The 27301-nt window shown below is 62.6% G+C and overlaps 2 protein-coding genes across 2 annotated transcripts in view; one reads left to right on the top strand and one right to left on the bottom strand.

The window, feature by feature from the left end:
- SOCS7 (suppressor of cytokine signaling 7) overlaps positions 1-11470 on the bottom strand; it is a 28408-nt gene extending 16938 nt beyond the window's left edge. The window contains exons 1-4 of the mRNA XM_068996275.1: positions 10659-11470; positions 6652-6716; positions 3506-3613; positions 1728-1829 (exon numbers count right to left, since the gene is read on the bottom strand). Coding sequence (XP_068852376.1) covers positions 1728-1829; positions 3506-3613; positions 6652-6716; positions 10659-11470 — 1087 coding nt within the window. The remainder of the gene's footprint in view (positions 1-1727; positions 1830-3505; positions 3614-6651; positions 6717-10658) is intronic.
- A 1456-nt stretch (positions 11471-12926) lies between these two features.
- GPR179 (G protein-coupled receptor 179) lies at positions 12927-26038 on the top strand. Its single transcript, XM_068996274.1, is given in 14 exon segments — positions 12927-13768; positions 14547-14655; positions 15470-15572; positions 15757-15953; positions 16045-16113; positions 17485-17594; positions 18092-18330; positions 18756-18894; positions 19118-19223; positions 19719-19865; positions 20156-22828; positions 23069-23541; positions 23821-24395; positions 24711-26038. Coding segments are annotated over 14 exon segments (6927 nt in total). The 3' UTR covers positions 25856-26038.
- The last annotated feature ends 1263 nt before the right edge of the window (positions 26039-27301 follow it).

The following is a 27301-nucleotide window of genomic DNA, read 5'->3' as shown; positions in this document are numbered from 1 at the left end:
GTCACTGTCATTGTCACTGTCACCCACAGAGACAGCCCAGGGTCATTGTCACTGTCACTGTCACCCACCCAGTGACAGCCCAGGGTCACTGTCACCCACCCAGTGACAGCCCAGGGTCACTGTCACCCCCAGGACCATCCCCCACAGGCGGCCACCCGGCCCCTCCGGGAAGGCCGAGGACGCTGGGCTGACCCACGGAGGGACAATGGGCGGGAGAGGGACACAGCGGGAAGCACGGCCCGGCTCCTGCAGCCCCTCTGGCTGCTCCTTCCCTGGGAAAAGGGGCAGGAAAAGCCCTGTGGGGCTGGAGGAAAGGATGGGAATCCCAGGAAAAGCCCTGTGGGGCTGGGGGAAAGGATGGGAATCCTGGAAAAGGGGCAGGAAAAGCCCCGTGGGGCCAGAGGAAAGGATGCGAATCTCAGGAAAAGGGGCAGGAAAAGCCCTCTGGGGCTGGAGGAAAACATGGGATTCCGGGAAAAGGGGCAGGAAAAGCCCTGTGGGGCCAGGGGAAAGGATGGGAATCCTGGAAAAGGGGCAGGAAAAGCCCTCTGGGGCTGGAGGAAAACATGGGATTCCAGGAAAAGGGGCAGGAAAAGTCCTGTGGGGCCAGGGGAAAGGATGGGAATCCTGGAAAAGAGGCAGGAGAAAAGCCCCATGGGGCCAGAGGAAAGGATGGGAATCCTGGAAAAGGGGCAGGAAAAGCCCTGTGGGGCTGGAGGAAAACATGGGAATCCCGGAAAAGGGGCAGGAAAAGCCCCATGGGGCCAGAGGAAAGGATGGGAATCCCAGGAAAAGCCCTGTGGGGCTGGAGGAAAGGATGGGAATCCCAGGAAAAGAGGCAGGAGAAAAGCCCCGTGGGGCCAGAGGAAAGGATGGGAATCCCAGGAAAAGCCCCGTGGGGCCGGAAGAAAACATGGGAATCCCAGAAAAAGGGGCAGGAAAAGCCCTGTGGGGCTGGAGAAAAGCAGAAGCAGAAGGGAGAAGGCCCAGGAAAGCTCTGGGGGTGCGTGTGGGGCTGGAATTCTGCTCTCACTGCTCCTCCCTGGCATCACCAACGGGATAAACCCGAGAGGAACCAGGGAAAACCGAGGGAAAAGCACAACTTCCTTCGGCAAAACCGTGGGAAAGCAGAACCGGAACCCTCCAGGACACCGGGAGGGGGGACAGGGAAAAACCCCGGAGCAGAGCAGGAAAATCCATCCCCACACCCCGCCTAAAAAAAAAAAAACAAACCCAAACCCACCAAAAAGTCGAGATTTCAGGAGGGGAAAAGGAGGGGGAAAGGAGGGGGAAAGGAGGGGGAAAGGAGGGGGAAAGGAGGGGGAAAGGAGGGGGAAAGGAGGGGGAAAGGAGGGGGAAAGGAGGGGGAAAGGAGGGGGAAAGGAGGGGGAAAGGAGGGGGAAAGGATATTTGAGGAGGGAAAAGGAGGTTCCAGGAGGGAAAAAGGAGATTTCAGGGGGGAAAAAGGAGATTTCAGGGGGGAAAAAGGAGATTTCAGGGGGGAAAAAGGAGATTTCAGGGGGGAAAAAGGAGATGCCAGGGGGGAAAAAGGAGATGCCAGGGGGGAAAAAGGAGATGCCAGGAGGGAAAAAGGAGATGCCAGGAGGGAAAAAGGAGATTTCTGGAGGGAAAAGGAGATGCCAGGAGGAAAAAAGGAGATGCCAGGAGGGAAAAGCAGATGCCAGGAGGGAAAAGCAGATGCCAGGAGCTGCCAAAGCTCAGCCGACCTGGGGCGTGGGGCGGAGGAGGCGGAGGCAGAGGGAAGGACTGCAGGGAAGAGCCCATCGGAGCCACAAGGACGGACGGAGGCAGCGTCCCACTGATGTCATCTAGGAGAGAGCAGAGGCCAGAGAGGGTCAGAAAAACCGGGAAGGGAGGCGGGAAAAGAGCCTGGAAAAGGGGGAATGTGGGAATTCCCAGCGGCACCTCGCTGTTGGTGGGTCACAGACACCTCGGGGGGTGGAGAACACCCAACAGCTCGGAGGCCAAAAGGCTCAGAAATGGCCTTGGAAAGGGAATGAAAGGGAATTAAAAGGAGCTGGAGAGGGGTTTAAGTGGAAAAAATGGGATTTGCTGGAACCTGGGGGAAAAGGAAAAAGGGGGAAAAGGGGGGAAAAGAGAAGGGGGGAAAAGAGAAGGGGGGAAAAGAGAAGGGGGGAAAAGAGAAGGGGGGAAAAGAGAAGGGGGAAGAAAAGAAGGGGGAAGAAAAGAAGGGGGAAGAAAAGAAGGGGGAAGAAAAGAAGGGGAAAGAAAAGAAGGGGGAAGAAAAGAAGGGGAAAGAAAAGAAGGGGGAAGAAAAGAAGGGGGAAGAAAAGAAGGGGGAAGAAAAGAAGGGGAGAAGAAAAGAAGGGGGAAGAAAAGAAGGGGAGAAGAAAAGAAGGGAGAAGAAAAGAAGGGAGAAGAAAAGAAGGGGAGAAGAAAAGAAGGGGGAAGAAAAGAAGGGGAGAAGAAAAGAAGGGAGAAGAAAAGAAGGGAGAAGAAAAGAAGGGGGAAGCCTAACGTGCTTGAGGAAAGTCATGGCATAAAGTCTTAAAGCCAGGAAAGTGCTTTAAGCCAGCCTAACTTAAAGCCAGGAAAGCTTAAAATTGGGCTGAAAGCTCAGTCTAGGAATGGTACAAACATCAGGGAAAAGACCCCAAAAGCAGCAGGAATGCTACAAAAGCAGGGAAAAGATCCCAAAAGCAGCAGGAATGCTACAAAAAGCAGGGAAAAGATCCCAAAAGCAGCAGGAATGGCAAAAAAGCAGGGAAAAGACCCCAAAAGCAGCAGGAATGGTACAAAAAGCAGGGAAAAGACCCCAAAAGCAGCAGGAATGCTACAAAAAGCAGGGAAAAGGCCCCAAAACCAGCAGGAATGGTAAAAAATCAGGGAAAGGACCCCAAAAGCAGTGGGAATGGTAAAAAAGCAAGGAAAAGACCCCAAAAGCAGTAGGAATGATACAAAAAGCAGGGAAAAGATCCCAAAAGCAGCAGGAATGGCAAAAAAGCAGGGAAAAGACCCCAAAAGCAGCAGGAATGGTACAAAAAGCAGGGAAAAGACCCCAAAAGCAGCAGGAATGGTAAAAAAACAGGCAAAAGACCCCAAAAGCAGTAGGAATGGTAAAAAAGCAAGGAAAAGACCCCAAAAGCAGTAGGAATGATACAAAAAGCAGGGAAAATACCCCAAAAGCAGTAGGAATGGTACAAAAAGCAGGGAAAATACCCCAAAAGCAGCAGGAATGGTAAAAAAGCAGGGGGAAATTCCCAAAAGCAGCAGGAATGGGACAAAAGCAGGGGAAAGACCCCAAAAGCAGCAGAAATGGTAAAAAAGCAAGGAAAAGACCCCAAAACCAGCAGGAATGGCCCAAAAGCAGCACTTCCCCCTCCCCTCCTGGCTGACCCGAGGGAAAATCTGATGCTCCCCATGAAATCCTGTGCCAGGGAAGGGGCGGAGCGGGGCTCAGGGGAGGGCACGGGGGGCAATTCCCACATTCCCGGGGCTCCAGGGGCGATTCCCGGGCCGGTACCGAGCAGGCTGAGGCTTCGTCGTGGCGGCGGCGGAGGCGTCGGAGGGTGAGGGGAGCTGCTGAGGCCTCGCTGGGAAATGTCCACGTCCACCAGCGACACCGTCTCACCTGCGGGAAGGGCAAGGCGGAGAAGCCGCGGTGAGAGGAATTCTGTGGGGAAAAGGTGGGAATTCTGTGGGGGAAAAGGCGGGAATTCTGTGGGGGAAAAGGTGGGAATTCTGTGGGGGAAAAAGGTGGGAATTCCGTGGGGGAAAAGGTGGGAATTCTGTGGGGGAAAAAGGCGGGAATTCTGTGGGGGAAAAAGGCGGGAATTCTGTGGGGAAAAAGGTGAGAATTCCGTGGGGGAAAAGGTGGGAATTCTGTGGGGGAAAAAGGTGGGAATTCTGTGGGGGAAAAGGTGGGAATTCTGTGGGGGAAAAAGGCGGGAATTCTGTGGGGGAAAAAGGTGGGAATTCTGTGGGGAAAAAGTGGAAATTCCGTGGGGGAAAAGGTGAGAATTCTGTGGGGGAAAAGGTGGGAATTCTGTGGGGGAAAAGGTGGGAATTCTGTGGGGAAAAGGACGGAATTCCAGGGGGAAAAGGTGGGAATTCCGTGGGGGAAAAGGTGGGAATTCCGTGGGGGAAAAAGGTGGGAATTCTGTGGGGGAAAAGGCGGGAATTCTGTGGGGAAAAGGTGGGAATTCTGTGGGGGAAAAGGCGGGAATTCTGTGGGGAAAAAGGTGGGAATTCTGTGGGGAAAAAGTGGAAATTCCGTGGGGGAAAAGGTGGGAATTCCGTGGGGGAAAAAGGCGGGAATTCTGTGGGGGAAAAAGGTGGGAATTCTGTGGGGAAAAAAGGTGAGAATTCCGTGGGGGAAAAGGTGGGAATTCTGTGGGGGAAAAGGTGGGAATTCCGTGGGGAAAAGGACGGAATTCCAGGGGGAAAAGGTGGGAATTCTGTGGGGGAAAAGGTGGGAATTCCGTGGGGGAAAAGGTGGGAATTCCAGGGGGAAAATGGTGGGAATTCCGTGGGGGAAAAGGTGGGAATTCCGTGGGGGAAAAAGGTGGGAATTCCGTGAGGGAAAAGGCGGGAATTCTGTGGGGGAAAAGGCGGGAATTCCGTGAGGGAAAAGGCGGGAATTCTGTGGGGGAAAAGGCGGGAATTCCGTGGGGAAAAAGGTGGGAATTCTGTGGGGGAAAAGGTGGGAATTCCGTGGGGGAAAAGGACGGAATTCCAGGGGGAAAAGGTGGGAATTCTGTGGGGGAAAAGGTGGGAATTCCGTGGGGAAAAGGTGGGAATTCCGTGGGGGAAAAGGTGGGAATTCCAGGGGGAAAATGGTGGGAATTCCATGGGGGAAAAGGTGGGAATTCCGTGGGGAAAAGGTGGGAATTCCAGGGGGAAAAGGTGGGAATTCTGTGGGGGAAAAAGGTGGGAATTCTGTGGGGGACAAAGGTGGGGATTCTGTGGGGAAAAGGTGCGAATCTGTGGGGGTAAAAGGTGGGAATTCCGTGGGGGAAAAGCACGGAATTCCAGGGGGAAAAGGTGGGAATTCTGTGGGGGAAAAGGACGGAATTCCGGGGGGAAAAGGTGGGAATTCCGTGGGGGGAAAAGGACGGAATTCCGGGGGGAAAATGTGGGAATTCCGTGGGGGAAAAAGGTGGGAATTCCGTGGGGGAAAAAGGCGGGAATTCCGTGGGGTTCGGGAGGGTTTCTCACTGCTCCCTCCCCTCCCCCCCCCCCAGTCGCTGCTCTCCAAGAGGAATTTCCCCCGCCTTTTGGAGAGGCCTCGATCCCTGCCCGAAAGCTTGGCCTGAGGGAATCTTGCCCAAGCCCAGCACTTGGGTGGGATGTGGAGGCCCCGAGGGATCCCCACAGCGAGCGGAGCTGATCTGAGTGGGATCCCCACAGGAAGCGGAGCTGATCCAAGTGGGATCCCCACAGGGAGAGGAGTTGATCCGAGTGGGATCCCCACAGGGAGAGGAGTTGATCTGAGTGGGATCCCCACAGGAAGCGGAGCGGATCCGAGTGCGATCCCCACAGGAAGCGGAGCTGATCCGAGTGCGATCCCCACAGGGAGAGGAGTTGATCCGAGTGGGATCCCCACAGCGAGCGGAGCCGATCCCTGTGGGATCCCCACACAGGACAGAGCCGATCCCTGTGGGATCCCCACACAGGACAGAGCTGATCCCTGTGGGATCCCGCTCACCGTGGCCTGAGCGTGCCCACAGACACCTCAGGGGATCAAACACAAACTGCTGTGGCAGAGCTCCCAAAAAAACGAGGTCGGCTCCCAGAGCTGCCGGGCAGAGGAGGAGCTGCCGTAGGGGTGAGGGCCGGGGGCTTGGGCTTCGATCCTCTCCTGGGGTTCCAGACCCCTCTCCTCAGGTTTAGATCCTCTCCTGGGGTTCCAGACCCCTCTCCTCGGGTTTAGATCCTCTCCTGGGGTTCCAGACCCCTCTCCTCGGGTTTAGATCCTCTCCTGGGGTTCCAGACCCCTCTCCTCGGGCTTCGATCCTCTCCTGGGGTTCCAGACCCCTCTCCTTGGGCTTCGATCCTCTCCTGGGGTTCCAGACCCCTCTCCTCGGGTTTAGATCCTCTCCTGGGGTTCCAGACCCCTCTCCTCAGGTTTAGATCCTCTCCTGGGGTTCCAGACCCCTCTCCTCAGGTTTAGATCCTCTCCTGGGGTTCCAGACCCCTCTCCTCAGGTTTAGATCCTCTCCTGGGGTTCCAGACCCCTCTCCTCGGGCTTAGATCCTCTCCTGGTGGTTCAGACCCCTCTCCTCAGGCTTAGATCCTCTCCCTGATGTTTTAGACCCCTCGTTTTGGGCTTAGAACCTTCTCCTGGGGGTCTCAGACCCCTCTCCTTCAGTTTAGACCCCTTTTCTGGTGTTTTTGACCCCTTTCCTTTGGCTTAGACCCTTTCCTGGTGTGTTAAGACCCTTCTCCTTCGGGGTTTAGGCCTTTTCCTTGGGCCTAAGGCCCTGTCCCCAGTGTTTTAGGCCCAGGCCCCTCTCCTTGGGCATCTCCTTTTCGGGTCTGAGCCAGGCAGGAGTGAGGGACACCCCAGAGATCCTGACTTGGGATCCCACAGGAGCTCAGCAAAACGGGAAAAACCCTCCCCGGGAATTCCACAAATCCCTCACTCCCCCCCTGGCCCCAAATCCTCACCTGTGAAGAGCGGGCTGAACACAACCGGGGAAAAGGCACTTTGGGTTCTCGTCAGTCTGTGTTTCCTGTGGGGGGAAAAAACAAGGGAAAACGAGGTGAGGGGAGATGAGGAGACCCCAAATCCCAGCCCTGTGCCCTTCTCCGTCCTCCCCAGGCCCTCCCTCCACGTGTTTTTCCAACTCCTGGGGCCTAAACAGGGCAGGGAACTGGGAAGAGCTGGGGCTCTGTCCTGCTCCAAAGCGAATCCCTGAGCAGGGAATGAAGGAAGCCTTTGGAAAGAAAACCCCCAGCAGGTGCCAGAGAGCCACAGAGCTGCTCCACAGCTTCCCTGGATCGGGAATCGCCAGATTCCCGGGGTGAAACGGGGTTGGATCCCCCAGCGAGCCGGGGTTTGTGCCTGGAGCACCCCAAAAATGCACGGGGAGGGTGGGGGAGCTCAGCCCAGAGAGGCCAAAATGGCTGGAAACAGCTGAAAATGCGTCCAGGAGCAGCAGAATTCCCAGGAATGCCGGAATTCCCAGGAAAAGCAGCATCACCAACCAGTTCTACACCAAAGCCCCGCTCCATCCAGCTCGCTCCTGCCTCAAGGAATTGATCCAAGCCTGGATAATCCTGGTAAACTGAGGCAGCCCCAGCCCTTCAGTCCACGCTGGAGGTGAGAAAAAGCCCCTTTTTTCACTTTTATTCCCGCTTTTAATCTTATTTATCCAAAAAAAAAAAAACCCCACCGACAGCTCCCCACCAACATCATCATCTTGGCAGAGCCAAGGAACCAAAAAACAATTCCCAACCGAAATAATTCCAGGATTTCCTGGGAAACTCCCATGGAAATGTGTGGAATTGTTTGGATTTTCAGCCCCTCACACCCGTTCGAGGGTGGATTTTTTTGGCTGCCCACAAGGGGGATAATAATAATTATTATTTAATGTCTATAAATTTAATAGCAATTAATAATGATGATGATGATGATAATAATAATAATGGGAAAAAAACCAATTATAAACAATTATCAGCCACACATAAAATTACACTTCTGGAGTAATATCAGCCACCCTTAAAAAATATCAAATCTCCCCCAAAAAAATATTGCATCTCCCCCAAAAAATAAACAATTATCCCAAAAAAGATATCAGACCTCCCCAAAAAATATCAGCTCTCCAAAAAAAATATCAAATCTCCCCCCAAAACAAAAATCTAATATCCCAAAAATTCATCAGATCTCCCAAAAAAAAAAACTCCCAAAGAAAAACCACATCTCCCCCCAAAAAAACAGATCTCCCCAAAAAGAAATGAAATGTCCCAAAATAAATATCAAATCTCTCCAAAAAATCAGATCTCTCAAAAAAAAAAAATCAGATCTCTCCAAAAAAAAGATCAGATTTCCCCCCCAAAAAATCTAATATCCCAAAAAAAGTCAGATCTCCCAAAATCACAGCCCCAGCTCTGCTGGCACCCCCAGATCCTTGGTGATCGCCAGACACATAGTGACCACCTTGGAGTCATGGTGACCACCGGATCCTTGGAGTCATGGTGACCACCAGACCCTAGGACTCATGGTGACCACCAGGTCCATGCTGGCCACCAGACCCTTGGATTCATGCTGACCACCAGATCCATGGTGGCCACCAGACCTCGGATGACCACCAGATCCATGGTGGCCACCAGACCTCGGATGACCACCAGACCCTTGGATTCATGGGGACCACCAGATCCATGGTGGCCACCAGACCTCTGATGACCACCAGACCCTTGGATTCATGGGGACCACCAGATCCATGGTGGCCACCAGACCTCTGATGACCACCAGACCCTTGGATTCATGGGGACCACCAGATCCATGGTGGCCACCAGACTGCTGGACTCATGGTGACCACCAGGTCCATGCTGACCACCAGATCCATTGATTCATGATGACCACCAGATCCATGGATTCATGATGACCACCAGACCCTTGGATTCATGATGACCACCAGACCCGTGGTGACCACCAGACCCTTGGATTCACAGTGACCACCAGACCCGTAGTGACCCGTATGTGGCTCCCATATCCATAAGAGCCACAAGTCCTGTGAGAACCTCCAGCTCCCAGCAGAACCTAGGAAAGGTTCTGGTTCATCACCATCATCATCACCATCACCATCATCATCCCACCAGGACGGGAGGAAAAAGGACCATTAATGACCATTAATGACCCATCCCCCAGTGCCAGGGTGGGATTCCTGGAACCAGAAGCAGCAAAGTCCCGTCTGACCCCCAGGAGCTGCTGCATCGGGCACCCCGAAGGAACCTCTGCTAATTAGTGTGAGGAGCTGCCCGAGGAGTGACCATCGAAGTGACCACCAAAGTGACCACCAAAGTGACCACCAAAGTGACTCCCAGGCATTTCCCCACTCCCGACCCTCTCCACCACCCGATCCCAGCCCTGGGAGGTCCCAGGCCCGTTGGAATAACCCCAGTCCCATTAGCAGAGCTTTCCGTCTGTTCCAGGCACCGTCTGGGGCCCGTTGAGTCATTTGTGGGCAAGGAGCCACCACCTCCGAGGCCGCTCCAGCTCCCCACGTGCCCAGGGAGGCTCCTCGGGCCCGCAGGAGCTCCAGAGAGGCCTCAGCACCTGCCCAGCTGCGGGGCCGGGAGCTGCCGGCTCCCGCCCCACCCCCTGCTTCAAAGGGCAGCTCATTTTGGGGTAATTTTGGCCTCCTCGGGCAGCCAGCGGGCTCTGTCCCCACACGCCAGGGCTGCAGGTGACGCCTGACCCCGGGTCAGCAGCTCCAGCCTGGAGAAAAGCTTCCTGCTCATCCAACACACCCCAAAAATCCCCGCGGAGGGTTCGTGAACCCCGCAGGGAACGGGCCGAGCCGGCACACCGAATCCATCCCATTATTTCCTGCTGCTCAGACCTTGGCCCTCTCCCGGAGAAATCCCGGCTCTGCTGTCGGGAATGTCACGGGAAGCGGTTCCAGGAGCCTGGGAAGCAGGGACAGAGCAGCCCTGGACCGTCCACAGGCGGTACCGAGCAGCTGCTGTCCCGCTGGAGCAGCAGGAGCCGACGGAACAGGGATGGGGAACAGGGGACACACGTGGGACCCCAGACCAAGAAATCCCGGGATTTGTCTCCCCATCCCAGCCGACTATTCCTCCCGCATGGGAGAGCACCGGGAGGGAGAGCTGAGCCCCCGCAGCAGCACCCACCGCCTCCAGAGCCTCGAGGAATCACCGTGCAGCACACGGGAGGTGACAGGGAACGCCAGTCCCTTGGGGACCGCACAGTGTCACCAGAGGGGACAGCGCTTCCCCGGCACCCGCAGCACCCCGGGCCAGCCGTCACCTCATCGGCCACGGAATTACAGAAACTGGGAAAGCCCTCCAAGATCAGCGAGTCCAACCTTCCACTCGCCCGTGTCCCCCCTCAAGTGCCACATCCACGCACTTCCTGAACAGTTCCAGGGATGGCGATTCCACCACTTCCATGGGCAGCCTGTGCCAGTGCCTGACCACATTCTCCACCTTAAAATCCAACCTAAAGCTCCCCTGGGCACAACTGGAGTCATCCCATCCCTGGTTCCCTGGGAGCACAGCCCGACCCTCACCCGGCTGCACTCTCCTGTCGGGAATTTGGAGAGCAAAAAGGTCCCCACCGAGACCCCCTTTTCCCCACGCTGAGCCCCCCAAGCCGCTCCTCGCGGGACTGATGCTCCAAGCCCTGCTCCCGGTCCTGCTCCCAGAGGTTTTTCCGCCATCCCCGTTAGGGATGCAGGCCTGGATCAGCGCGACCCTGCTCCGCCAGCCTCTCCCGGGCTCCGGTGTCCCCGTGCGAGCAACGAGGCCTCGGCAGCCGCTCCGAGAGGTCGATCCCAGCCCGGACCCGCTGCGCGGGGTGGCCCCGGTGCCTCGCGTCCCCCTCCAGCAGAGCATCCCAGCACGGCCCCCGGGCACCCCGGCCACGGGGACACGGCCCGCACCCCGCGGTGCCCCGGTGCCCCCATCCCACCCCCCGGTGCCCCCCGTACCTGCCCGGCTCCTGCTCCCGGCCGCGGGCCCCGCACACATCCGTGAGGCTCCCGGCAGAGGCGGCGGCGCTGGCGGCGTCCCCGGTGGCCGAGCCGCCGCTGCAGCTCTTGGTGCGGAAGAGGCGGCTGAGGCGGATGCGGAGCGAGCCCTTCCTGCCGCCGGGGCCGGTGCCGGTGCCCGCGGGCGGCGGAGCGGGGCCGGGGGCCGCTGCTGCTCTGCCGGCGGCGCGGGCGGCCCCGCGCCCGGGGGACCCCGGCTCGTCCTCGGAGCCGCTGCCACCCTCGTCGGGCTCCAGCGCCTCGAGCACCAGCAGCGCATCGCTGGTTTCTTCCCCGGCGGGCGGCCCGAGGCACGGGCAGGGGGTGCCCGCCGCGCCCGCCGCCCCCTTCGCCCCCAGCCCCGGCGGGCGCAGCCCCAGCGCCGCCAGCTGCAGCTCCAGCCCGCTCTGCGCCGCCGCTCCCCAGCCCGCCGCCGCTTTGGGCTCCAGCGCGCAGCGGTGCCGCGGGCACAGCTCGGCCCCGCCGCCCCCCGGGACCCCCCCGCCCGCCGCCGCCGCCGGGCCGCAGTCCTCGCCGGGCCGGCCCTCGGCCGCCGCGTTGCGGAAAACCATCAGCTGCGGCCGCGGGCTGCGCAGCGCCGGCCCGGCCCCCGGCAGCCGCCCCCCGCCGCCGGGCCCCGCGCCCGCCGCGCCGGTACCGGCACCGGCGCCGCCCGCCGCGCCCGCCTCCGGCCCGGTGCCATAGCCCAGCAGCCGGCTGAGCACCCGGTACGAGGCCGCGGCGGCCGCCGCCGCATCCCCGTCGCGCTGCATGGCTACGGCCGCCGCATGGCCCGCGGGGACCGGCACCGCACCGGGACCGGCGGCCGCCGCCGCCGCCCTCGCACGGCCGCGGCGCCCCCCCCCCACGCCGCCGCCGCCGCCGCCAGGGCCCCGCCCCCGCGCTTCCGCCGCTGGCCGCGCCCCCCGGTGCCGGTCCCGCCTCTCCCGGTGGTTGTGGTCCCGCCCCGGTGCGGAGGCCGCGCCCCCGAGCCCCCCGACCGCGCGTGGAGGGGCCACGGGGACCCGCGGGGACACGCTCCGAGCGCCGGGAGCCGCTCCAAGCTCCTGCACGCACCGGTGACACGTGCACCCAAGGGTGGCTCCGGCACCCACGGGCGGGACCCGCTCCGAGCACCGGGACCCGCTCCGAGCCCCTGTACCCACGGGGGGACCCGGTTCGAGCCCCCGCACTCACCGGCGGCACCGGCGCCCACGGGCGGGACCCGCTCCGAGCCCCCAGTGCCCATGGGCGGCACCGGTTCCGAGCCCCGGCACCCACCGGCGGCACCGGCACCCACGGGGACAGAGGGGTCACTGATGGTGGGGCCGGGGGGCAGTTCCTGGACACGCAGCTCCAGCCGCGACCCAGCGGACTCGTCCCCCACGCCGGGACCGGGGGTGTGGTGAGGGAAACTGAGGCACGGGCCGGCGGCGCTTCGTACTGCGAGCCCTGTGCGGCTCTCGCCCGGTTCTCGCAGGCAGCGCGTTCCAACCGGAGCAGAGGGGACGGGGACCGGCTCTCCCCACACCTCCCCGCGGGCTGGGGAAGGGGAAGGTCGTCGTTGCTTGAGGCCGGAGCGGGGAAGCTGAGCACCTCCCGTGCCTCAGTTTCCCCTCTGCATCGCGGATCTGCTGCACAGGACATCACACTTGGGGAGTGGGCTTCAGGTCCTGCTCGTGCCCACCCCCAGCCCGCACCCACCACCCCCAGCCCCACAGGGGCACCCCGCGTGGATGCCACCCCCCCCATTCCCACCCCATGGCCCAGGGGGGGCTGGGCACTGCGGGATTGGGGGACGCCGCGGGCGCGCTGTTCCCCCCGGCCGCCGAGGGGCCGCGGGGAGGGGGATACGGGCAGGAAAATTCCCGTTCCCGTTGCCATGGCTTCCCATCAGGATGCGCTTGCATCACGGCCAGCCCGAGGGGCCGGGGCGCGGGGGTCCCCTCGGGGCTCGGTGCGGGATCCCCTCGGCGCTCAGGCCGGGGGGCTCCGGGCAGCGCTGCCGCCCGAGCGGGAGCGCGGGGGCGGGCGGGGGGGCTCCGGGCAGCGCCAGCCGCTGAACACCGTTTGGAGCCGGTGACGTCTGCTCCGGCATCGCCGAGGGAGGAGAACGGGCGGCAGAGCGCGGGGCCGGCTCCGGGCAGCTCGGGGTCCCTGCCCGCCATGAGCCCCCCGGGCCGGTCGGGGGGGCCGCCGGGGGCCGGGGGGCTCCGCTGAGCCCCAGCCATGGGGCCGTGCCGGTGGCCGCTGCTCTGGGGCTTCCACGCGGTGCTGGCGCACGTCGCCGTGCTCACGGCGGGGCAGCGCCCGCAGGAGAGACCCCCGCGGCCGGCGGGATGGTCCCCGGCCCCCTCATCCTCCTGGGCGCCCACCCTGGAGCCGGGAGCGCCGGGGGACGGCGAGGGCTCGGCGGCAGCGCTGGCGTTCCTGCGCACGGGCGATGCTCAGCGCCTGGCCCGGGCCAACTGCAGCGGGGCTGTCGCGGCGGCGGCCCCCGGGCCCGGGCCCCCCCCGCCGCTGCGGGCAGCCCTGCGAGCCGCCCCCGAGGCGCTGGCCCACGCCGCCAACTTCCTCAACATGCTCTTCCAGACCAACGATATCCGCGAGGCCAGCGTGGCCGAGGACGTGGAGTGGTACCAGGCGCTGGTCCGCAGCCTGGCCGAGGGGCACCCGTGGGTGCGCAGGGCGGTGCTGGCCCTCGACGCCCACCCGCTGGCCCCCAAGCCCCGGCTGATGCTGCAGGCCACCAAGGGGGACGGCCAGATCCTGCTGCAGGACGTCTCCAACGCCGCTCCCAGCCTGGGCAACCTCAGCTGGGATAACGAGTGGTTCAACGCCCTCAAGTCGCAGCGGGTCCCGGCGCTCCGCAAGCGGGTGCTCAGCAATGACCTGCGCAGCCTGGAGACCCCCAAGTGGCAGCGGGGGGACAGCTACGTGGGGGACCCGGGCCACGTGCGATGGTCGCCGCCGTTCCTGGAGTGCCGGGAGGGCCGGTTCCTGCCCTCCTGGGCGGTCACTCTCTCCTCCGCCTTCTACGGGCTCAAGCCGGACCTCAGCCCCGAGTTCAAGTAAGTGGAGCCCGGAGGGGGTTTGGGGTTGGGGAGGGGGTGTCAAGAGGGCTGGGGGGTGTCTGGTGTGTGCTGGGGGTGCAGCTGGAGGTGTCACCCACGCCGGGGTGTGACAGCGCCCTGCCCGTGTCCGTGTGCGTGCACGTGTGTGGGCACGGGGGTGACCCCCTGTCCCCCCTCGGTGTTCCTTGTGCTGCCCACCCTGCACTGCCACCCCCCTGTCACGGCTGCGTCGGGGGTGGGTGAGCCGGGCTGGGACCCCTCCTGGGAGCTGGGGGTGACCCCGGGTTTGGGGGGGGGAGGGTCCCTGCTGCACCCCACTGTGCCAGGAGACACAGAGGGAGGCGGTGGGGAGGGAAGGGGTCAGCTGGGATCCGTCCCAGAGCGGGGACACGGCCCCATTTCCAAGGGGAAAGCCGAGTCCCCCTCGGAGAACCCAGGGAAGAGCGCTGGTCCCGCGGGGCACGCGGGGGCCACCCCAGCCACCCCTATTTCCCCATCGGTCGCATTAAAACCCCTCTGGAGGGGCAGAACTCACACCCAGGAGCTGTTGCCCCTGCCCCAGCTCCAGCCTCCCCAGACACGGCTCCGACACACCTCTGTCCGGGGGTCTGGGGACACCGCTGACCGCTGCCACTGCCCCCCCGATCCACGCACCAGCCCCACCGCTACTGCCCCAGAGGCAGCGCTGGGGCTCGGCCACTCTGGGTGGGGGGCACGGGGTGGGCACGGGGATGCCCCACGCCACCCCCTGGGCTGACCCTTTCCCTGGGCGCAGAGGGGTCGTGCGGGTGGACGTGGAGCTGCGGGACGTGGCCATCGACCAGTGCTCCAGCGGGCCGGGCTGGTTCTCGGACACGCATCGCTGTGACCTCAACAGCACCCAGGTACCGCCCCCCGCGCCCCATCCCCTCCTCCGGCAGCACCGGGGTACCCCGCACCCAACCACCCGCGTACCCCCGGCCCGGCTGCCCGTGCCCCGCGTCCCTCCCTCCGGGCTGAGCTTTATCCTCTCTCCCGGCCGATCCATCTGCTTCGCTCAGCTGCTCTCGCACCGCGGCGAGGGGTTTATTGTGCAAATCTTCCCTCCCACCGCCAGCCCGGCGTGTGACCCCGCTGCTCCCTGCCCGGGCACCGCAGAGACGGCCATGGCCACCCAGCAGCTCGCCAAGCCCCTCCAGCAGTGCCCACCCAGGCGGGACAGCGGTGCCCGAGCGTTTCAGGGCTTCAGCAGCACCCCCAGCCAGGGCAAGCCCCGCAGCCCCCCAGCCTTGGGGCAGTCCCCAAGCGGGAAAGGCGTCGCCAGCTCCTGTTTCCTACCAGCGATGCCTTCCAGAGGGCCGGGCTCTGCGCTGGGCACCTCTCCAGAAAACAACAATGCCCAGCAGAGCCGCCGGCGCGGCCTGTTCGGAGCAGGATGAGGCCAGGGGGGATTAGGGAGCAGTGCCCAGCCCGAGGCTGCCGTCACGGCTGGGCAGGATTAGGGCGCTCGGCTGCATTAGGTGTCCATTTAGGTTTTAGGGAGGGATTTGGGGCCAAGCTTTGGCTTTTAATTCTGAAATGTTTAACCACTGATTCCTCTGATTCCACGGATGGAGTGGGGTCAGGTACCGTGAGCTGGGGGGCCGCTGGAGCTCCTGGGGCAGGGGGATTTGGGGACTGGGGGGGACACAGGGACGTGTCTCAGGCTGTGTCCTTCAGTGTGTCCCCCAGGAGAGCCGCGGCTTCGTCCTCGGGAGGTACCTGTGCAGGTGCAAGCCGGGCTTTTACGGGGCCAGCGGAGTGGCCAGCGGTGCCTGGGCAGGTGGGTGCCGTGCCCGGCCCCGGGGTCCCTGTCCTCCCCTGTGGCACACGGGTGCAGCAGTGGGGGCCGGGGGGCTTTGGGGACACAGAACACGTGCCCTGGCGTGGGAGGTGTCACCAGCCCCTGGGATGCGGTGATCCCACGTGGGTGCCGTGATCCCACCCGGCTGTCACTCTGTCCCCAGGTGTGGCGGGGACGGACGGGGGGTCCCGGCTGGGGTGCCGGCCGTGCCGCCCGGGCTGTGCCACCTGCGAGGACGACACGCCCTGCCTGATCCAGGAGGACCCGGTGCTGCGGGCAGCGGTGCTGTCGTGCCAGGCCTGCTGCATGCTGGCCATCTTCCTCAGCATGCTCGTGTCCTACCACTTCCGACGGAGCAAGGCAAGGTGTCCCCGTGTCCCCCCCCTGCCCTGGGGGGATCCCCCTGCCCCGGCCCCTCTGAGGCTGCACCCTCACACTGCTGTCCCCACAGAGGATCCGGACATCAGGGATCATCCTGCTGGAGACCATCCTCTTCGGATCCCTCCTCCTCTACTTCCCCGTGAGTATCCAGCTGTCCCCAGGGCTGGAAAGCTCTGGGATGGGGTTTCCAGGATGGAGCTGCCCCAAGCAGGGCACGGCTCCACCTAATTGTTAATTTTGCTGGCACAGTCCCTGGGGGCTGCCCTATGAAACTTCTCAGAAAACCAAATCCCTTTTCTCCCGCTGGCTGTGGGAATTAATCCCTGCCCAAATCCCCTCTCCCATCCCGCACGAGCTGCAGCGGGTGCTGTAGGGTCAAGGGGGAGGGTGGCACAGGGCTGGCCTGGAAAGCAGATGGTTCCCGAGGCTCTGGCAGGTGGGATCCAGGTGGTTCCTGAGCTCCGGCGGGTGGGATCCAGGTGGTTCCTGAGCTCCGGCAGGTGGGATCCAGGTGGTTCCCGAGTCTCTGGCAGGTGGGATCCAGGTGGTTCCTGAGCTCCAGCGGGTGGGATCCAGGTGGTTCCTGAGCTCCAGAGGGTGGGATCCAGGTGGTTCCTGAGCTCCGGCAGGTGGGATCCAGGTGGTTCCTGAGTACTGGCAGGTGGGATCCAGGTGGTTCCCGAGGCTCCGGTGGGTGGGATCCAGGTGGTTCCTGAGTACTGGCAGGTGGGATCCAGGTGGTTCCTGAGCTCCAGCAGGTGGGATCCAGGTGGTTCCCGAGGCTCTGGCAGGTGGGATCCAGGTGGTTCCTGAGCTCCAGCGGGTGGGATCCAGGTGGGTCCTGAGCTCCAGAGGGTGGGATCCAGGTGGTTCCCGAGGCTCCGGCAGGTGGGATCCAGGTGGTTCCCGAGTCTCTGGCAGGTGGGATCCAGGTGGTTCCTGAGCTCCAGAGGGTGGGATCCAGGTGGTTCCTGAGCTCTGGTGGGTGGGATCCAGGTGGTTCCTAAGCTCCGGCAGGTGGGATCCAGGTGGTTCCCGAGGCTCTGGTGGGTGGGATCCAGGTGGTTCCTGAGCTCCAGAGGGTGGGATCCAGGTGGGTCCCGAGGCTCCGGCAGGTGGGATCCAGGTGGTTCCTGAGTACTGGCAGGTGGGATCCAGGTGGTTCCTGAGCTCCAGAGGGTGGGATCCAGGTGGTTCCTGAGTACTGGCAGGTGGGATCCAGGTGGTTCCTGAGCTCCAGCGGGTGGGATCCAGGTGGTTCCCGAGGCTCCAGCGGGTGGGATCCAGGTGGTTCCTGAGCTCCAGCGGGTGGGATCCAGGTGGTTCCCGAGGCTCCAGCGGGTGGGATCCAGGTGGTTCCCGAGGCTCCGGCAGGTGGGATCCAGGTGGTTCCTGAGTACTGGCAGGTGGGATCCAGGTGGTTCCTGAGCTCCAGAGGGTGGGATCCAGGTGGTTCCTGAGCTCCGGCGGGTGGGATCCAGCCCGCAATCCCCCTCTCCTGCCGCTCCAGGTGTTCATCCTGTACTTCAAGCCAAGCATCTTCCGCTGCATCGTCCTGCGCTGGGTGCGGATGCTCGGCTTCGCCATCGTCTACGGCACCATCACCCTCAAGCTCTACAGGTGGCTGGGACGGGGGGCTGGGGGCTCGGGACCCCCTCAGTGGGAAGCGTTTGAGTGTCAAGACCCCCAGAGTGGGAAGCAGCTGGGAGGGGGGGGTTTGGACACCCGTGGTGGGGAGGGTTGTGGGTTTGGGGAGGGCTGGGGGTTCAGGACCCCTGCACTGGGATGGGCTTGGGACTCAGGACCCCCAAAGTGGGAAAGGTTTGGGTGCTCTGGACCCCCAAAGTGAGGGCTGCTGGGGGTCCCTGTGGGGGGGAGGGGCGGGGCTCTGGACTCCTGCTGTGGGATGGGATGGGATGGGGTGGGATGGGATGGGATGGGATGGGATGGGATGGGATGGGATGGGATGGGATGGGGATTTGGGACCCCCACAGTGGGGAGGGCTGGGGGCTCTGGAACCCCGCACTGGGATGGGCTGGGGGCTCTGGAACCCCACACTGGGACGGGCTGGGGTCCCAGTGGGACAGGCCGGGGTCTCACCCCTCTGTGCCCCGCAGGGTGCTGAAGGTGTTCCTGTCCCGCACGGCCCAGCGCGCGCCCTACGTGTCGAGCGGGCGGGTGCTGAAGATGCTGGCGCCCATCCTGCTCCTGGTGCTGTGGTTCCTGGCAGCCTGGACCATCGGGATGCTGGAGAACACCCACAAGAACATCCCACTGGTCATCCGTGCCCAGACCGCCCGCGGCCTCCACTTCTCCATCTGCGGCCACGACTGCTGGGATTACATGATGGTCATCGGTGAGACCGGCCCCTGATGTGTCCTCGGGGTCCTCACGGTTCCAGGACCCCATCCCATAATTGTGGGGCTTTCATTCCCTTGTCTGTTTAATCCTCCTGGAAGCTGCAAGGACCTGGGATCCCCACAGCCCCGGGACCCCATCCCATAAATGTGGCGCTCTCATTCCCTTGTCCTTTTAATCCTGCCGGAGGTCTCAAGGAAGGTTGGGCCGCCCCAGCTGCCTCCCACCCTCCCCTCTGAGCATCCCCTGGCACGGGCATTGATTCTTTGGGAAGGCTGTGCTGGGGAATGCTCCAGACCCGCCTCCGACACCGCACATCCCCACAGCATCCGGGGTGACTGCGGTGGGCAGCAGCTGAACCCCCCAAAAGTTGCCGGGTGCCGGCTGTGGGTGCTCAGGGTCTCTCCCCGCTCTCCCCCGCAGCCGAGATGCTGTTCCTGCTGTGGGGCAGCTTCCTGTGCTACGCCACGCGCGCCGTGCCCTCGGCCTTCCACGAGCCCCGCTACATGGGCATCGCCCTCCACAACGAGCTCGTGATCTCCGCCGCCTTCCACGTGGTCAGGTAGGGCCAGGAGTCAAGGCTCCCACCCCTGGGGATGCTCAGGAACCGCCCCAAGGTGGGAAGGAGTCGGTTGCTCTGGATCTCCAGAGGAAAGGGGGTTTGGGTGGTCAGGACCCCCGCAGTGGGGAGGGTTTGGGTGCCCGGGCAGGGGGGAGGCTGTGGGGTGTGGAGGTGGGGAGGGGGCTGTGGTGGGAGCTGGCGCTGCCCTCCTGGTCCCTTCCAGGTTCTTGATTGTCCCCTCGCTGCATCCGGACTGGACTCTGCTGCTCTTCTTCGCTCACACCCACGGCACCGTCACCATGACCCTGGCCCTGCTCTTCATTCCCAAGGTGCCGTGTCCAGGGAATGGAGCTGGGAAGGGGCTGGAGAATTCCTGAGGGAGCTGGGAAAGGGGCTCAGCCTGGAGCAAAGGAGGCTCAGGGGGGACCTTGTGGCTCTGCACAAGTCCCTGACAGGAGGGGGCAGCCGGGGGGGTCGGGCTCTGCTCACAGGGAACAGGGACAGGAGGAGAGGGAACGGCCTCAGGCTGGGCCAGGGGAGGCTCAGGGTTGGATAATCGGGGAAATTTCTCATGGGAAGGGTGATCAGGCATCGGAACAAGGGGAGTCCCCATCCCTGGAGGTGTTTGGGAGCACGTGGATGCAGCACTTGGGGTCGCGGGTTGGCGGTGGCTTTGTCAGCGCTGCGGGAACAGCTGGACTCGCTGACCTCGGAGAGCTTTTCCAGCTTGAACAATTCCATGATTCCATCACTAACACTCATCCCGGGGACTTGGGGAGCTGGGACAGCGACCCCTGAGTGACTCCCCGCCTCTCCCTGCCCAGTTCCTGCACACGGGCTCGCCGCTGCGGGAGGAGATCACGGCCGAGGTGTACGAGGACGAGCTGGACATGAGGCGCTCGGGCTCCTGCATGAACAGCAGCATCGCGTCCGCCTGGAGCGAGCACAGTCTCGACCCCGATGACATTCGGGTGGGTGGCACACTCAGGACCTTCTTTTGACGCTAGCTGTGCAGAGTAAGAGGTGCCTTTCGCAATCTTTTCCTGATGCAAAGCAGAGGGAGGGGACGAGGGGCTGGCAGGGTGACCCCACCCGGGTGGGCAAACCCGCTGCGTCCTCCGGGCAGCGCGGGGGGGGGGGATTTTGGGGACAACGCGGGGACAACGCGGGGCTCGGCGGGGAGGTCCCGGCCGCATCCCCCGCTGTACGCGCTCTCCTCTCTCCCTTTTCTCTGCCGCGTCCCCCCCCACCCGCGGCGCAGGAGGAGCTGAAGAAGCTTTACCGGCAGCTGGAGGTGCACAAGACGTGGCGGATGGCGGCCAACAACCCGCACCTGCCCAAGAAGCGCAGCTCCCGCCGCAGCCTCGCCCGCTCCATCCTGCGCCGCAGCGGTGCCGAGCCGGCCGAGAGCGCGTCCCGCCGCAGCAGCGCCGGGGACCGGCCGGGGACCCTGTCCCGCCGCAGCTCCTCGGCCAAGCGGCTCGTGGATGCCGGCGGGACCAGCCTGAGGATGCGGGACGAAAGCTCCCGGCGCCGCTCCTCAGCCCTGCGCAAGTCCCGCAGCTCCGAGGGCCCCCCCCGGGACCCCCGCCGTGGGTCGCCCACCCCCAGCCCGCCCGAGGAGCCTCCGCCGGTGGTGACGGACTTGGAGCAATCCGACAGCGACTCGCTGGATGCCGCCCCGCTCCTGTGCAAATCCGCCAGCGCCCAAAACCTGGCGGGGCCCTGGCAGCGACCCCCGGGCCGCGCCCCGGCCTTGCAGAAGTCCCACAGCGTTGTCGCCGGGCCGCGGGAAGCGGCGCTGCTGGCCGCCCGCACGGCCGCCCGCGACGAGTGGCACGGCGGCCGCCAGCTCTCCGCGCCCGCCCCGGGGGTCTCCAAGGGCACCGCGACGCTCCGGGGACCCGCCGAGAGGGGCTGCCGGGGGGACGCGGCCCCGCTGGGCGATGCCAAGGGGCACAAACACGTCACCTACGCGCCCGTCAAGAGCGTCAGCGTGGACAGCGCTCACCCGCCCAGGAGGGTGCGGGTGACCGTGAAGAAAACGCCCCCTCCGCCCCCCGTCCGCTACCAGAGCCTGCAGCGCTCGGGGACGCTCGGGGACGGCCCGGAGCCACCCCCGGACCCTCCGGCACCGGCGGGAGAGGAGGAGGGGACAGCGGGGGAGGAACCGGAGCGCGCGTTGCCCCCGGTAGGGAAGGGCAGGCTGCTGACCCCGACCGCCCCCCCGGCGCAGATCTGTCCCTGGGAGCTGGTCCAGGACGAGATCCTGAGCAGGAAACAAAAAGCAGCCGAAGCAGCAGGCTCAGGGACCCCCGGTGACACAGCGGCCACCACCCCTGGCACCAAGCCGGCCCCCCAGAAAAGTTTCCGGAGCCTGGGACTCGCCATCAAAGCCCTTAATCGGTCCAGGGGGAAGAGCATCCTGAAAGGGAACAGGGAGAGGGAAGGGAGCCTCTGGAAGAGAGGGAGCAGCAGGAGGGACAAGTCCGGCCTGGCAGAGGCCTCGGCCGGGTCCCTCGGGCTGGTCAGCCCAGACCCCGCTGCCAAAAGCCCCGAGGGGAGCGGGCAGAGCCTCGAGCCCCCCGCCCTCCAGCACAACAACAACGCCGCCACTCCCGGGGAAGCCACGGCCTGGGGGGACAGCGGGACAGGAGGACAATGGGACAGCCTGGCCCCGGGGACAGGCGACGGGGACAAAGCGGCAGAGGAGCCCAGCGCTGCCCGGAGGGGTCTGGAGCCACCCGGCGCTGGCCACCAAGGAGCTGAATGTCCCCCGGAGGTGACACAGGCACAGCCCCAGGAAGGGGACGAGGCTCCTGCCCTGGATCTGGGAGAGGACGTTCCTGCGGTCGCAGCGGAGGAAGGGACACTTGAACGGCTCGAGGGGACCAGCAGGTCCTTCCAGCCCCGGGAGCACCCGGAGGAGGAGCAGCCGCCTGCAAAGCCCTCCCCGAGCAGCCCCCGGCCCTCCCCCGGCAGCGTGCGGGGAGCGGCGGGGCCGAAGCCGCGGGCTGAGCTTTGTCCGCCGGGATCGCTCGGAATCCCGGCAGGAAGGGGAGCCTTGCTGCTGCGCCAGGAGGCGATTGCTCCCCGGGAGGACGGCGGGATCCCAGAGAGCCAGGACAAGGAGCTGGAAAAGGGGAGCAGCCAGCCCGAGCCCGAGGGGGGCCCTGGAAGGAGCTGGAGCGGCGCCGGGAGCGCGGCGGGCGGGCAGGGAGAGCTCCGTCCTGGGGGAACGCGGGGAGATTCCAGCTCCAAACCAGGAATCTACCCTGGCAAGGGCGGCAGTGAGGGGGATTCTCAGCGCTCTCTGGGCATGGAAAAACCACCAGAGCCGCCGAAAGAAGCACCGGAGCAGGCGGAGGGCAGGAGGGCTGAGGTGTGCCCAGGGGAGAGCCGGGAACAGGGAAGGAGTGTCCGAGCAGAAATCTGCCCCTGGGACACGGAGCAGGAGGGGTGGGGATCCCCCAAATCCGGAGAAGGTGTGGAGCAGCCTGGGGTGGGGCTCGCAGGAAAACCCCCAGCTCTGCCCAAACCCTCGGGAACCATGGAGAGCAGAAAGGCCAACATCTGTCCCTGGGAGGTGGGGGATGAGCCGCGCCCAAAACCAGAGATCTGCCCGTGGGAAGAGGCTGCAGCTCCGTCAGGGAAAGAGAAATCCAGTCTGGACACGCGTGGCACTTCTAAAGGGGAAGAAAAAGTGGGATCCAAAGCACTGGAAAAAGGAAAGCAGCCCCTGGCCAAAGCCCCCCCTGGGAGCTCAGCACTGCCCAAAGCAGCTTCAGGGAAATCCCAGAGTGCTGAGAGCCTGAAGGCCGAGATCTGTCCCTGGGAGTCTCAGGATCTCCAATCCAGTGATAAATCCAAGATCTGTCCCTGGGAGTCTCAGGATCTCCAATCCACTGACAAAGCTGAAATCTGTCCTTGGGAAGTGGCTGCACCTCAGATGGAGAAAGGAGCAGCCCCAGGTAAGGAGAGACTCCCACCAAGAGAAGCCTCCAAAGCTGTGGAGAAGGGCAGCAGAGAGCGAGAGTCCATCTGTCCTTGGGAGAGCCTGGACACGGAGCAGCCCCCGGCCAAAGCCCCCACTGGGAGCTCAGCACTGCCCAAAGCAGCTTCAGGGAAATCCCAGAGCTCAGAGAGCCTGAAGGCCGAAATCTGTCCCTGGGAGTCTCAGGATCTCCAATCCAGTGATAAATCCGAGATCTGTCCCTGGGAAGTGGCTGAACCCCAGCTGGAAAAAGGAGCAGCCCCAGGTAAGGAGAGACTCCCAGGAAAAGGAGCCACCAAAGCTGTGGAGAAGGGCAGCAGAGAGCGAGAGTCCATCTGTCCTTGGGAGAGCCTGGACACAGAGCAGCCCCTGGCCAAAGCCCCCCCTGGGAGCTCAGCACTGCCCAAAGCAGCTTCAGGGAAATCCCAGAGCTCAGAGAGCCTGAAGGCCGAGATCTGTCCTTGGGAGTCCCAGGATCTCCAATCCACTGACAAAGCTGAAATCTGTCCCTGGGAAGTGGCTGCACCTCCCTCGGGTAAAGAGAAACCCAACCAGGACAAAGAGGGTCCATCCAGGGTGAGCAAGAGCCCTTCCACAACTCAAGGTCTCCTGAAGGAAGTGAGAGATGGCACCTCTGGGATGAAGGACCGAGAGTCCATCTGTCCTTGGGAGAGCCTGGACACGGAGCAGCCCCTGGCCAAAACCCCCACTGGGAGCTCAGCACTGCCCAAAGCAGCTTCGGGGAAATCCGAGAGCTCAGAGAGCCTGAAGGCCGAGATCTGTCCCTGGGAGTCCCAGGATCTCCAATCCAGTGATAAATCCGAGATCTGTCCCTGGGAAGTGGCTGAACCCCAGCTGGAGAAAGGAGCAGCCCCAGGTAAGGAGAGACTCCCAGGAAAAGGAGCCACCAAAGCTGTGGAGAAGGGCAGCAGAGAGCGAGAGTCCATCTGTCCTTGGGAGAGCCCGGACACGGAGCAGCCCCTGGCCAAAGCCCCCCCTGGGAGCTCAGCACTGCCCAAAGCAGCTTCAGGGAAATCCCAGAGTGCTGAGAGCCTGAAGGCCGAGATCTGTCCCTGGGAAGTGGCTGAGCCTCCCTCCCGGCAGCCAAAGGCCGAGCAGGTCCCTGGTGGGGGCTCCAGGGGCGACAAGCGCATCACGCGCCAGGCAGCGCTGGCCAGCCCGGAGAGACCCCCGGAGAGCAGAGAGCGAGAGTCCATCTGTCCTTGGGAGAGCCTGGACACGGAGCAGCCCCCGGCCAAAGCCTCCACTGGGAGCTCAGCACTGCCCAAAGCAGCTTCAGGGAAATCCCAGAGCTCAGAGAGCCTGAAGGCCGAGATCTGTCCCTGGGAGTCTCAGGATCTCCAATCCAGTGATAAATCCGAGATCTGTCCCTGGGAAGTGGCTGCACCTCAGATGGAAAAAGGAGCAGCCCCAGGTAAGGTGAGACTCCCAGGAAAAGGAGCCTCTGAACTTCTGGACAAGGGCAGCAGAGAGCGAGAGTCCATCTGTCCTTGGGAGAGCCTGGACACAGAGCAGCCCCTGGCCAAAGCCCCCCCTGGGAGCTCAGCACTGCCCAAAGCAGCTTCGGGGAAATCCCAGAGCTCAGAGAGCCTGAAGGCCGAGATCTGTCCCTGGGAGTCTCAGGATCTCCAATCCACTGACAAAGCTGAAATCTGTCCCTGGGAAGTGGCTGCACCTCCCTCGGGTGAAGGGAAACCCAACCAGGACAAAGAGGGTCCATCCAGGGTGAGCAAGAGCCCTTCCACAACCCAAGGTCCTCTGAAGGCAGTGAGAGATGGCACCTCTGAGATGAAGGACCGAGAGTCCATCTGTCCTTGGGAGAGCCCGGACACGGAGCAGCCCCCGGCCAAAGCCCCCACTGGGAGCTCAGCACGGCCCAAAGCAGCTTCAGGGAAATCCCAGAGCTCAGAGAGCCTGAAGGCCGAAATCTGTCCCTGGGAGTCCCAGGATCTCCAATCCAGTGATAAATCCGAGATCTGTCCCTGGGAAGTGGCTGCACCTCCCTCGGGTAAAGAGAAACCCAACCAGGACAAAGAGGGTCCATCCAGGGTGAGCAAGAGCCCTTCCACAACTCAAGGTCCTCTGAAGGCAGTGAGAGATGGCACCTCTGGGATGAAGGACCGAGAGTCCATCTGTCCTTGGGAGAGCCTGGACACGGAGCAGCCCCCGGCCAAAGCCCCCACTGGGAGCTCAGCACTGCCCAAAGCAGCTTCAGGGAAATCCCAGAGCTCAGAGAGCCTGAAGGCCGAAATCTGTCCCTGGGAGTCTCAGGATCTCCAATCCAGTGATAAATCCGAGATCTGTCCCTGGGAAGTGGCTGCACCTCAGCTGGAGAAAGGAGCAGCCCCAGGTAAGGTGAGACTCCCAGGAAAAGGAGCCACCAAAGCTGTGGAGAAGGGCAGCAGAGAGCGAGAGTCCATCTGTCCTTGGGAGAGCCTGGACATGGGGGAGCTCTCCCTGAAAGCTGCAGTGGGGAAGGAGCCGTCCAAGAAATCCGACAGCACGGAGAGCAGGAAATCTGAAATTTGCCCCTGGGAAGCAGCAGAACCCTTGGGGTCGGAGGAGGGGAGCTCCCAGCCAGGAGTGCAGCCACAGGGAGCCCACAGAGCTTCCTCCACAGGGATGGGAAAACCGGGAGCCAGCGCTGTGGCTCCAACGGTTCTGGAAAAATCCAGGGGCAGATCCCACGGGGAAGCCGAGCACAAGCTCCTGTGCCGGCTCCTGCCCGGCACCCGGCACCCAGGGGTGGGCAGCAGCTCCAGCCCTGGCACGAGCCTGGCTGAGGTTGGTCCTTGGGAAGCTGGAGAGGCTCCATCAGCGTCTGCCAAGCCCAGCTGGGACACGAGGAAAAGCTCCGAGGTGTGTCCATGGGAGGAGGAGAGCACAGATCCCACCTGAACCTGCCCTGGGACCAGGGGGAGCCCCCAGGATGGAGGTGGGGTGTGAGGGAGTCCCATCCATCCTTCCAGCCCTCCATCCCTGCCAGGAGGGAAAGGCTGGATCTGGAAGCTGCTCCTGCTCCTCTGGCCCAGCCCCAGTGTCGGATTGGGGGGTCTGGGGGTGTGGGGGTGAAGGTCCCGGGTGTGTAATTTTGTGTAAATACAGGAAATAAATGGAATTATCTACGGAGTGAGCTCGGAGAGGCTCGTTGTGGGGTGGGGAAGAGCTGGGATATCCCCAGGGAAAGGGCTGGAGAGGAAATCCAGCAGTGGAGGGGGGTTTGGTGGCCGAGGTTGGAGGGAAAGGCCATCCTCCCCTAAAATGCCACATTCCACCCCAAAATCCCTTTTTGTTCAGAGCCAGGGCTGGAGAACCTCCCAGAATCCCAGCTTTGGAGGGAAGGGACCTTAAATCCCATCCAGGGATACCTTTCCTTATCCCAGGCTGCTCCAACCTGGCCTGCAACACTTCCAGGGGATCCAGGGGAAACCACAGCTGCTCTGGGAATTCCATCCCAGCCCCTCCTCACCCCTCACAGGGAATTCCTTCCCATTATCCCCCCTATCCCTGCCCTCTGGCAGTGGGAATCCACTCCCCTCGTCCCCTCATTCCTTGTAAAACTCCCTCCGTGCCTCCTGTAGCTCCTTCAGGGACTGGAATCTGCAATGAGGTCACCCCAAAAATCCCCTTTTCCAGCCTGAACAATCCCAATTCTCTCCTCCCTCCGAGTTAAGGAAAAAAAAAGTCAGGGGAAAAAGTTTAAGGAAAAAAGGAAAAGTTAAGGAAAACATTTTAAGGAAAAAAGGAAAAGTTAAGGAAAAAATTTTAAGGAAAAAAGGGGGATCAGATGGAGGCAGGAGAAGGGAATGGGATGAGAAGCCTTGAACTACACTGGAATTCTCCCCTCCTTCTTCTCCAAGATCGATTTTTAATAACACAAGGAGCCAGAGACACTTTTCCAGATCAGGCACAGGTTAAAAATCATCCCCCAAATTATCCCACACCTCCAAATCCCACCCCAAAATGACCTTTAGCCTCCCATTCCAGGCCCTCAGCCTCCCAATCCCAGCTGCCAGGTAAGGAATTCCATCCCCTCCTGCCCTGAGCTCCACCAGACACAACCACAGAGGGATCTGAGCTCCCACACTCGGCCCCAGGCACCTCCTCAGCTCCTGAGCGAGGCACAGGCTCAGTGGAAAGAGGTTTTTTTGTTGGTTTTTCCCCAGGAACAGAGGGATTGTGACACCTCCTGACTTCCCAAAGGACATGGCAGGGATTCCACTGCTGGCTCCTCTCCCAGCACAGCACAAAGAGCAGCTCCTGCCCTCCCCAAAAGCAACGCTGAAAAGCAAAAGGAGCCACAACTCCTTTTTCTTTTTTTTTGCTCTGCAAAATCGCTCTCAAGGAAGAAATCAAAATTCCCTGAACTCTCCCACGCTCTGGAAGCAGCTG

The sequence above is a fragment of the Aphelocoma coerulescens genome, chromosome 27, assembly GCF_041296385.1.
Source record: "Aphelocoma coerulescens isolate FSJ_1873_10779 chromosome 27, UR_Acoe_1.0, whole genome shotgun sequence".
NCBI classification, from domain to species: Eukaryota; Metazoa; Chordata; class Aves; order Passeriformes; family Corvidae; genus Aphelocoma; species Aphelocoma coerulescens.
The sequence above is the reverse complement of the archived record's forward strand: the minus strand, read 5'-3'. Positions and strand labels throughout refer to the sequence as shown.